Here is a 12,559-nt window from a genome sequence, read left to right as displayed (position 1 = left end):
TTTCACCAAAGTAAATTCCATTACAGAATAACTTCCAACTGTAAACAGTGCCCTCTGTGTTGATGGCTAGCATATTTTCTCAGTCATGCAACACGAGGATTATTGAAAGACTTCTGCAACAGGCCATTGGTTGCCTTAACTCCTGCGCAATTGCACCCCTAGTGTGAAGCAATAGTGACAAGCCATTTTCTTCCTGTGATTATAGAATGCTCTCCAAAGTGATATAGTTTTTTCTTTTCTAGTGTGCTTATTTTTTTGTTTACTTGAAGTGATTCTGTGCTTTAGAGGTCAAAAGTAAGAACTCAGAAAGGAATTCCACCTTTCTTTTCTTAGTCTTTATATTTATTATTAACCAACTCTACTAATTTAAACAACCATTTGGTCACTGGTGACACCACTCCTGACTCCACATGTCCGGGGCCAGTAATCTGGACCATTTAATTAGGTGGATAAACCAACCCTCGGGTAAAAGGAGCAGAGATGGACACAAATGAATTTCACATTTGGAGCCAAAGAGCTCTCAACCAAATGGCAATCACAACACTGACCATGATTTCCTTCTCTCGAAGAGAATGAAGAAAGACACTGACAAACGGGAATTATCAGCATTCCTGATAATACATTCTCTGTCAACACAACCTGTGGGCAAGCTCTTCCCCTTCATCATTCAGAGATGCCTCGAACGTGCCGCAGGTTCACCAAAAATGGTGAAACGCCTCCAGTCTGGAGATTTATTAATGCAGATCACCAATCCTCGACACTCTGAACTATTATTACGTCTGACATCCTTGAGCGGAATCCCAGTTCAAATCACACCACATACCACCCTGAATTCTTAAAGGGAGTGATCACTGAATGGGATTTATTGAACGTTCCTGAAGATGAAATAGTCCAGGAGCTTAAAGATCAAAAAGTCACTCAGGCATAAAGGATCACAATCCGGAAGGATGGAAGTTTAGTCCCTACCCAGAGTATAATTTTAACTTTCAGTTCTCCAAACTTACCAGCTTCAGTCAAGGTAGGATATTTATAAACTGTCGCATTCAGCCATATATTCCGAACCCCCTAGGTTGTTTTAAATGCCAGAAATTTGACCATTCCCAGACAGCATGCCATGGAGATGCAACAAGTGCAAACTGCGGGTGTAAAACTCATACACAAACAGAATATAAGGCACCAACTTCACAATGTCCTAATTACAAGGGCAACCATCTGGCAGACTCCAAAGACTGTGACCTCTGGAAGTTGAGGAAAAAAATACAAAAATATAGAATTGAAAATAAACTTTCCTACCAAGAGGCAAGAAAACAAGTAAAATTAAGTATACCAAAATGCGCTTATGCTCTACTTAATCACCAATCAGTACTATGTCAGACAGAAATGTTCATCCAGCCAGACACATCAATCTCAGACTGTGCTCGATCAGTCCTCTCGGTCTAGCATCCATCTTCACCAAAGGTAGTAGACCAATGTAGTACTATACCACTGACATTTCCATCCCAGAGACTTCCCCATTGTCAAGCAGTGGAGAAATTGCAAAAATCAGATCCAATTGAGGTGAAGCGATCTCACCTATCAGACATGGACACAGATGATACTACCAACTCAGAAGATCTGCTTGAAATACATGCAGATGATGATATGGAAGAAAGCAGTGACTCAGGATGCCCAAATTTTTCAAGAAAAGAAAAATTAAAACCCGACAGATATAAACAAACCACTTACAAAAAGCAGACAGACTCATCTTCCACTCACAAAACCAAATAATGGAAAAAATCATGTAATGGAATTGCAGAGGTTTTTGCAGCAATATTGATGATATCTATGAACTAATTCACCGTCACAATCCCTGCTGCCATATGCTTACAAGAAATGAATTTAACAACAAAAATATCCATTTCATCAAAAATTATACTATCTTCAGTCAAGATCAACAGCCCCCATGGAGGAGTAGCCGTACTCATGGACTCACGAGTCCCCTCCAGATGCATTCCATTGCAAACACAATTGGAAACTGTTGCCTCACGTGTAGTAATTGATATCACTCTGACAATGGTCTCAATTTATCTTCCTCTGAACCAATCATCGTGTGTAATTCAGCAACTGGAAAATCTTATTTCTCAATTGCCATCTCCTATTTGTTTATTAGGAGATTTTAATGTACATTATCCATTATGGGGTTCTCTGGTCTCAGACAGATGTGGTGAGCTTATTAAAATGTTACTTGACAGAAGGAATTTGACACTATTGAATACTGGCTTACCCACTTGCATCCATTTTTCCGCTGGGTCAACCACTGCAATAGATCTCTCAATTTTCTCTCCGATCCTATTCCTAACTATAGAGTGGGCAGTACATGACAATCCTTTAAACAGTGACCACTATCCGCTGATCTGTAGTATTCAAACCACCCATTCCCACACAAACTTAAACAAAAACAAAATGGAAATTTTCCAAAGAAAACTGGCCAAAATTTACCAGTTATGTATCTTTTGATGATGACATCATAGTCTTCTGCTATTGTCACTGTCACTAATCATATCACAATGCAGATACTAACAGCTGCAACAGCCACCATCCCACAGTCTCAAATAAGAAACCATCTGCATACTAATCACTGGTGGAATGATGATTGTAACAAAGTGAAAAGAGAAAAAAAACACAGCATGAACACCTTCCACAAATGTCCCACAACTGCCAACCTTATTAACTTCAAGAGACTGAGAGCCAACGCTCATTATATCCGGCGGAAAGTGAAAAAAGACTCTTGGTTAAAATTTGCCGCCTCAATTAACAAAGATACTGATACCCGAATAATCTGGGAAAAAATAAAGAAGCTAAATGGTAAATATCATATGTTACCTTCTCCTATTATTAATTGGAATGGGAAGGAGATCTCATCTGCTGAGGAAATTGCCAATGCTTTAGGAATGGTGTTCTGTGAATTGTCCCTCTCAACTGCATATCAACCGTCTTTTCAAAAAAATAAAGCTGAAGCTGAGAAAAGGAAACTGAACTTCAAAGCTACATGTCCTTTTACCTATAACCAACACTCGCAATATCTGAACTGGTAGAATCTATATATACCTCAAGAAATAGCTCTCCTGGCCCTGATGAAATCTACAATATAATGCTTAAACACCTCAATCAGAAATCACTATCGTCATTACTAAACTTTTACAATAGAATATTCTCAGAACATATATTCCCCACTTCCTGGCGACATTCTTATGTAATAGCCATACCTAAACCTGGAAAAGATCATTTGATTTCTAACAACTATAGACCAATTTCTCTAACCAGCTGCCTGAGTACGAATATGGAAAAATGGTTCATCATCGACTCACTTGGTACCTTGAATCCCAAAACATAATTGGTAATAATCAGTTTGGCTTTCGGAAGAATAGATCTTCCCTAGATCTCGTGACAAAAGCCGAATCAAACATAAGAAATGCATTCATCAGAAATCAACATCTCATTGTAATATGCCTCAATGTAGAGAAGGCCTTTGATACCACATGACCCTACGGCAACCTAAGAGATCTCCATTCTGATCATATGGAGGCCATTTACCATATTTTATTCAGAGCTTCTTTCAGCACAATCTGAAGGAAGTTTGCAATACGAATAAACAACATCACAAACAGCATTCCAAACGCTGTTCACTCATATCTCTCTGCAGATGATCTTACCATATCCTGCCATTCCCAAAATATGAACTGTATTGAGAGGCATCTACAAATATCCATTAATAACATTGAATTATGGATGGCACAAAATGGATACAAACTGTCAAGCCACAAATCTGTGGCCATACATTTCTGCATCAAGCGCAGAATGCATCGTGAACCCGAGTTGCACTTGGCCAATCATCCTCTACCAATTGTGAACAGTACTTGCCTCCTAGGGCTAATTTTTGATAAGATATTAAACTTCCAGGAGCACATCAAATATCTAAGAACCACTTGCACAAAGAAAATTAATATACTCCGGGTTATCTCCAGTACATCGTGGGGGGAGCAGATCGTTATACTCTGCTCCACTTATATAAGTCACTAATTAGATCTTGGCTAGATTATGGAGCACCTGTTTATGACTCAGCTAGGGAGAACACCGTGGCCCATCTTATGCCCATCCAATATTCTTCTCTTAGGATAGCTCTAGCTGCATACAGAATATCACTATTTCAAAGTCTTTATGTTGAGGCTCACGAACCACCACTTAACATTAGAAGAAACATGTTGCTGATGGACTACTCAACTAAAATTAAAAGCCTGCTTACTCATCCTATTAGGCCACTACTGCATGATCCTCAGTGGAAAACTCACTATGCAAATAAACCCAGAACAATTTGACCTGCTGGTAGCAGACTGCAGAATCTAACAGAAAACTGGAACATTCAACTTGATAATATCCTCAGAGAATGAAAAGATCAGGATACCCCGTGGACTACCTTCACACTCTATTGTGATGAATACTTTGAGCAGTGAGGTAATGGTTCTATAGCAAATATTAACATCCAACAACTGAATTTTGCTCACACACAAAAGTATCTCCACTTTATTAAGATCTGCACTGATGGTTCAAAGTCTGACCGTGGTAGGTGCAGCTGCTGTCTTCCCGAATACAACTGTCTCAGTGTCACTTCCGGTCAGATGTACGTACAGTTATGCAGCGGAGCTTCAAAGCATCAAGCTTGCCCTGAAAAAGATCTCATTCCTGTCAATAAATAAAGCATAATATATACTGATTCACAGAGTGCTCTTTTAGCTTTGAAAAGTAGTTCCACACCTTGCAATCCTTTATTAAACCTCATAAAACATGAGATACGTATTTGTGAGCATCGGGAAATCCTTATTATCTTCTCTTGGATCCCAGGAAATGAATGTGCAGATGATGGTGCAAAGCATCCCTCCAGCATAGCTTGAACAAATATTCTGAAGGCACCTCAGTAGCCAGGTGGGCAGGAGCAGCAGTGCGTAGCACATGCTTCTTGATTAGACCGGGGTTCGAGGCCGTAAGCCACCAAATACGGAGGATGTGGAAAGGTCAGGGAATGACCACCTCATATCCCTGGAGCAATATGGCCTTAGTTGCTAATGCTCCTAAAACACCAAATAATAACAACAACAACAACCCATATTCTGATTAAAAGATGTATTTGTTTGTATGCATTTTCCACACTTCTGTGGAAAATGCAAACAAATAACAAGCTATTTGAAATAAAACCTGAACCACAAGTGGACATCTAGCCTTCATAAAAATAGAAAAGAAGTAATCTTAGCCAGAACCCGAATAGGTCATACTCACCTCACACATCTCTACCTGCTTACAGGAAATGATCCTCCGCAGTGTGCGCACTGCTCGCAACCACTTAAAGAAAAACATATACTCTTTGAATGTAGCTTGTTCAACTATGCCTGACAAATGTCTTTTAGTTTCATTTCAGCTCTACAACAACCTGTGTTTCTCAATAGCATCGTAGGTAAAGAAGCAAATCTCTCTGAATTCTTTCTCTATTTAAAACAAATTCAAATGTATGACCATTTCTAACTACTCCCCGTGCAGTTTTCATAAGTGAACTCAGTTAATTTGGGAGGTGCAATATGGCCTAAGTAGCCTTTGCACCAGAAAATGCCACCACCACAACAACGACAACCTGGGCACTGACTAACTGATTCAGGTTCTCACTGCAAAAGACCGTTTATATACATTTTTGTCATAAGTGTAATCTTTGCCCTAAACCTGAATTGAGGCCTGGGCAAAATGCTATTCCACTAGTACTAGACACAAGGTCCTTGGGAGTTTTATTTGATAAAAAGTTGACCTTTCTCGAACATATCTGTCAACTCCACATAAAGTGCACAAGAGGCTTGAATGTTCTCTGCTCTCTCTCCTCTACTTCTTGGGTTGCAGACCAGTGACCTTACCACACATCTGCATGCACTTGTGTGATCTAAACAAAATTACAGGTCTCAAGTACATCAGCTAGAAACAGCGTACTTCTATAGTTGGGCCCCCATCAGGCTATTTGTAGTGCCAATGGAGCATTTTGAGCAGAGCCTATACATGGAAGCAAATGAACCACTGTTATCGCTTTGACGGAAACAGTTATTTCTTAAAGTATGCCTGAAATCCCTGCTAGACCATCCTGTGTGGATGTCCATTTTTGAACAACAATGAGGAAATTTGTACAATATCCATTACACTGCCAGTCTTCATTTCAGTATTTATATTCACTACTCCATGATTTACATATCATGGTTGACATGGTTGCCCAAACACTAAGGCAAACCCTTTTACCTTGGCATGCTCACATTTCAGTATGTAACTTTTCCATTAAGAACTTGGTAAAGTCTGATACCCCATATGTCTGACTGCTTGCTAGTTTACGCAGACAGATTGAAGTCTCAATGATGTGTAGACTCTGCTGCCATCTTTCTAGACACTACTATATCTGAGCAGATTCTCCCTAAATACAGCATATGTGCTGCAGAGCCTGCATGCTATAGAGTTAGCTTTAGATCACATCAAAACTTGCTGATATGAATGGTTTATTATATATTCTGATTCATTGAGTGTTACAGGCTTCATTAGTGTCGAGATAATATTCTCTCTCTGAACACTATACTGCAGCCAAATCAAATTCCCATGAATAATCTTTCCTGTCAGTCTCCATAGACTTAATTGAACCAGGGCAATCTAGTCTGCATAGGAATTATAAAGGGAAATGGTGGATTTTTTTCCCCCCTCTCCGCATAGGATACTGTCATGTGACACATTCCTTTTTTTTACTGAGGGCTGATGCTTCTCCTATGTGTTAGTTCTGTGACACTGTTTTATCTCTTATATGTGTAGAGTGGGTGCTGCTGATTGTGATCACATTTGATTTACGAAAAGTGATAACATTAAGTGGCTGATAAAATTAAACAGAAGAATTTGTACTTAGTTGTGAAACTTTACAGTAGTGGGTTAGATTTTTCCTTTCCTCAACCATATAGCGTGAAAGCAAAAGCAGTCATTTTCTTGATTGTTCATTTGCTTTGTTTACAGGTACTCTCCTGCTTTTCCTGAAGGTTACATCAAACATGGCAGTGACTGGAAGTTAAAAGGTACCACTTTCATGCGACAAGGTCTTAAAACATTATTTGGTGTGGTCAGGATTGTAAATTTCCTTTAGGTGTTCACATTTTAGGTGTTAGGGAAGACTTATTTCTCCTAATTGAAGTGAAAAATTATAACAAATGATGGTACGATCGTTGATCGTATAAGGTGGCAGAATTTGCATACAATATAATATAAATGGTTTTGAATCTTCATTTTTGGTTTTTAGGAGCATTAGCAACTAAGGCCATATTGCTCCGGGGATATGCAGTGGTCATTCCCTAACCTTTTTGCATCCTCCATATTTGGTGGTCACGGGCTCGAGCCCAGGTCTAATCAAGAAGCATGTGCTACGCACTGCTGCTCCTGCCCACCTGGCTACATATCTCGTAACTATAAACAGCAATAACATTAACAGGCATTTACTATATTTTAATTGACTGTACAGATTTTAATTACACATGTTTTATTTCTTTTAATCATCTGACTAAGCCTTTATATATTTTTATATGGCAGTCATTTTTTATCCAACAGTGACATTGTGTTAGCAGTTTTTAAATTCTTGCAACTTGTTAATTTATATAAATATATATAAAATACTGCATATATTTTTAATCCATGTACAACCTTTTTAGAATTAGTATTAGCAAAGGCACATGATGCAAGAAAGCAAGCTTATATAGCATCAGCCAAAAAAAAAAAAAAAAAAAACCTTATTTCACCTATCCACTAGCTCCAAATGTTTGTCAAGTTCTGCCTTGAATCTATTTAAGCTATCAACTTCTACAACAGATGGGAGTTTGTTCCACCAATCAACCACCCACTGGCTAAAGGCAGACCACCCACTGGCTAAAGGCAAACTTCCGCACATCTATCCTACAACCGTCTTTCCTCAATTTGAATTTATGCCCTCTCAGGCAATTATTCTGAGCAAGAGGGAGAATTCCATCCGCATTGAGCATGCTCAAACCATTCAAGGTTTTATACACCTCAATCAGATCACCTCACAGGTGCCTAGTCTCCAGACACTGTAATTTGCAAAATTTAAGCCTTTCTTCTTAAGAGCAACCCTTTGTTCCATTCACTAATCTTGTTGCCCTTCTCTGTACTCGTTCCAACAGCTCTACATCCTTCTTAAAATGATGCCTCCGGACCTGTATACAGTACTCAAGGTGGCCTGACCATAGCCTTATACAAGGGGATAATCACCTCCTTATCCCTGCTAGAAAAATTCCTGTATATCATTGACAAGACACCATGAGCTACTCTTACAGACCGTCTGCATTGCTCAGAAAACTTCATATCTGCCTGCATGATTACCCCCAGGTCTTTTTCATTCTCTACCACTGTCAGTGTGGTACCACAGAGTTGATACATTACTCTGGGATTACTGCTTCCCATATGTAATACTTTACATTTGTCAATGTTAAACTTCATTTGCCACCTCTCAGCCCATCTGCTCAACTTTTCTAGATCCTGTTGCAGCAGTGTACTGTCATTAGTGCCATTAACAACCTTGCCAACCTTCGTATCGTCTGCAAACTTGGACATTAAGCCTGATATACCATCATCAATATCATTTATAAATACAGAAAACAACAATGGACCCGACACTGAACCTTGAGGGACTCCACTAATAACATTAGTCCACGAAGAGCAGTGTCCATTGATTACCACTCTGTCTTCTCCCACTCAACCATCCCTTTATCCATAGCAGCAATTTGCCTCCAATGCCACACTGCTCCAATTTGTGCAGCAATCTTCCATGTGCAACAGTATCAAAGGCTTTGCTAAGATCCAGATATATGATATCAAAGTTATTCTTTTGCATCCAATTCCTTTGTGACTACATCATAGTATCTAATCAAATTAGTCAGACAAGACTTCCTCTTAACAAACCCATGTTGTGTCCCTGTAAATTATCTTGAACAGCCTTAGCACATTTATTGGAAAACCAAGGTTTAGATAAAGGACGAGATTTTAAAGTGGAGTGTGGGATAAAGGATTCCATTCCTGCAAGAATAATTTCACTGACACGATCTGAGCAAACGTTGACATCAGAAGTTTTGAAACAGTAATCCGACCATGGAAAAGAAGTCTCGCAGGTCATCCCATTTTGCATTCTTGTAATGCCAAACAACATGAGGTTGGGAATAGCCATGAGATAAAGGTTCCATTGGAGAAGAGACAATCACCAAGTTGTGATCTGAAGTGCCTAAAGGACCTCTCACTTCGACCTTGTACTTGGAAGGGTTGTTTCTGAGAAAAAGATCAAGCATATTGGCTGTATGATTAAGATTGTCCGGTATTCTTGTAGGTAAATGAACAATGTGTGCAAGGTCATTAGTAATTTTAGTGGAGTTGGGAGAATGGTAAAGACAACAGATGAATTTGACACAATGAGGTAGAGAGATTTTAAGCCAGAGAAGATCAAAGAGAGGAGATTCTAAAAAGTCTCTGACAGTGAATATCAGAACGGACATACACACAAGTACCACCTTTGAGGCAGTAGTTGAATCAACCGATAACTGAGATTCTGTCAGAAAAAGTACATGGGGTTTGGCAGACTGCAAGTGGAAATGGACATCGTTGAGATTAGAATGAAACTGTAAGTGCTTAAGCATTATGAATGAGGTGAGAGCACAGCACGCATTAAAGATGCTCTAAGCCTGAGTGGGAGTACATTACATACTATTCAAGATAATGCTGATAAAATTAAAGAAAGTGTTAAGAGTGGTGTGCCCTTAACTGATGAGTGACAAAAATAAAAAACTTGTTAACATTAGCCTAATACAAGTGCAAGAGAAAGTTCATAGCCTTAATGATGATTTAAAAGAACATGAGGATGGGAAAGTTAAGCCCTTTTTGGCAAGTTCAGGATAGTTTGCGAATTTTCGTCAACAGTATGGTTTTCATAATGTGAAAACGTGGAGAAGCTGCATCAGCCGATAAAAATGCTGCTGATACATTCCCTGCAAAACTGAAGGCGATCATAGAGGAGGGGGAGTACATACTCAAACAGATATTCAAAAAATGCCTGATCGTACTTATATTTCCATTGCTGAAAAGACTGTGCCTGGCTTTAAGGTGGCGAAAGATCGGCTAACACTTCTGTTTGATGCTAATGTGGAGGGTCATAAACTGAAACCTGTGTACATTTACCACTATCAAAACTCTCATTCTCTTAAAGATTACGAAAGGTCGTACATGCCTAGATGCAAGGGTTAATCTTGTAGGCCTGTTATCGCATTTCTTGGTGATTATTTACATTATGCGTAAATTAAGAAATCACTGTACTTCAAATAAGTAATGCCTTCCCATTAGAGAAGACTACTGTTACTTATTTTCAGTTGAGTACTACCACTCAGACAGCACTGTTTCAAACTATTTGGCTTCTTATCAGTGAGCAGGAAGGTACCCAAAGGTATGGGGGTAGGTTTCAAATAAACAGACTAATAAAAATATTATTAGCTTATTTGAAGTATATTATTAGTCTAAGATGCACACCTTTTGGCATTTCTTATATTGTGTAAATAAGTCACAACTGGGTTGTCACACCTTATACCTCTGGGTACCCACCTACTCACTGATGATAAACCAGATAGCTTCGAAACAGTGCTGTCTAAGGTGATGATACTACTGAAAATAAGTAAGAGTAGTCTTCTCTAATGGGAAGCATTACTTATTTGAAGTATAAAGAGGGCAACTTGTGAAGGATTTCACAATATGAAATGTTATAATGATAATACCAATGCACAAACTTTGATTTGTCTAAAAAATTCAACTATGTGGTAATGATACAAATGCAGTAATTAATGTCATACCCTGGGGTATGTAAATTGATAATAAAATGCACCTGAAATATGAGTGCATATGCTACCTACCTTGTTTGTACACTCTTACATAATACTACAGTGGACAGTATTTTGAATGAATCACTGTAGTAATTTTTAAAAAATAAAAGATTCTTAGTGTTTCTTATTCAAAACATTTTATTTATCCTAGTTTTTAATTTTAAGGCTCAGATATTATTATCTTGCATGACAAAATATAAACCAAAGAAATAAAAAAAAAAATGTTGTTAATCTTTGTGTTGTCATGTATACAAATAGTTAGTCACTTTACCATAGTAATATTAGATTGGTTCCCATGGGAATATAAGCTAGTAACTTATGACAGATTTCTATTTTCCAAAATTTGGAAAGGTCTGGTTTGAATCCTAGTAATAAGATGTTGCACTGTAGGCTAAAAGAGTGACATGGCATAAAATTAAGAATAAAAACAACTTATCAGGCATTGATTCATTATTATTATTTTAGTACTAGTTTTTCTTATGTTAAACTATACCAGTTGTGATATTAGTGATAATATTGGTGTTGAATATTTTAATGTGCTAGAAGTTTAAATTATGATGTGACACACACACAAAAGCAGTATTAATATTCAATGTTCAAGTGCCTGTAAAATTCAATTTCAGCTGGCTCTTCGAGCAGGTAACGAAAAGGAGGAAGGTGAAACTGCTGATACTGTTGGCTGTTGTTCTTTACGTGTAGAGCACATTACACTCAATGAAGAACAAGATGGTAAAGAATATGTTGTAAACTTTGACTTCTTGGGCAAAGATTCCATTCGCTATGAAAATTCGGTGCCAGTTGAAAAGCGTGTTTTCAAAAACTTGAAACTTTTTATGGAAAACAAGCAGCCTGGAGATGATCTTTTTGACAGATTAAATGTATGTTTTTATTTGAAATATTCTTGATCTGTATTCATATTTATTAATATTATTTATTTTTTTATATCAAGCATTAATAACGTTGTCTTAAATTTTAATTTTACACTTGTTTTTTATCAAGTTCACTTACCTGGTGTTTTCTTTTCATGTCATATGTGAGTAACCGGAATTATTTTTCTGAATTCTGATGTATGTTTATTATTTCAGCATTTATCAAGGTTAATGCTTATTTTAATTCCCTTAAAAAGATGACTGCATAAGTTATTACTCTGAGTAAACTAGAAATTTACTTTACACAAAAATGTTTTCATTCTTTCTTTCTCTGCCCCCCCCCCCCCATAGTGAAATATAATTATAGATGTTACCATTAAAAATAGTTGGTAATTATTTAAAATCTAGATTTGTGTAGTCTCTCTTGCCTTTAAGAGCTAATTGTGGTCTATCAATTGAAGAGTAATAATGTTCAGGGAAAACTTCAACATTTTCAAATACAGAGGGGTTAAAAGTCTTTTAAGAAAAATTATTTTTGAAAATTAATAACAAAAAAAATGAAGCTCCATAGAAAAATGTAGTTTCCACATAATTCTGTAAAAACTGTTTTCCTCTGTATTCCCGAATATATATATATATATATATATATAAGCTAAATTAAAATAGGATATTGCCAGTAGCATGGCAAATGGATTATATATATACACAGACATATATGTGTGTGTATATATG

At 37.5% G+C, this 12,559-nt stretch overlaps 1 protein-coding gene across 2 annotated transcripts in view; it reads left to right on the top strand.

Moving 5' to 3' along the window:
* Positions 1–12,559, top strand: part of LOC150080877 (DNA topoisomerase I, mitochondrial-like) — a 551,188-nt gene that overhangs the window by 409,979 nt on the left and 128,650 nt on the right. For both annotated transcript variants that reach the window (XM_090381550.1, XM_090381549.1), the window contains one exon: positions 11,582–11,836. In XM_090381550.1, coding sequence (XP_090237676.1) covers positions 11,582–11,836 — 255 coding nt within the window. The remainder of the gene's footprint in view (positions 1–11,581; positions 11,837–12,559) is intronic.

This window comes from Mastigoproctus giganteus, chromosome 9, assembly GCF_048544385.1.
Source record: "Mastigoproctus giganteus isolate SK-2022 chromosome 9, ASM4854438v1, whole genome shotgun sequence".
Taxonomy (NCBI): domain Eukaryota; kingdom Metazoa; phylum Arthropoda; class Arachnida; order Uropygi; family Thelyphonidae; genus Mastigoproctus; species Mastigoproctus giganteus.
Note: the sequence above shows the minus strand (reverse complement) of the source record. Positions and strands in the feature narration are given on the sequence as shown.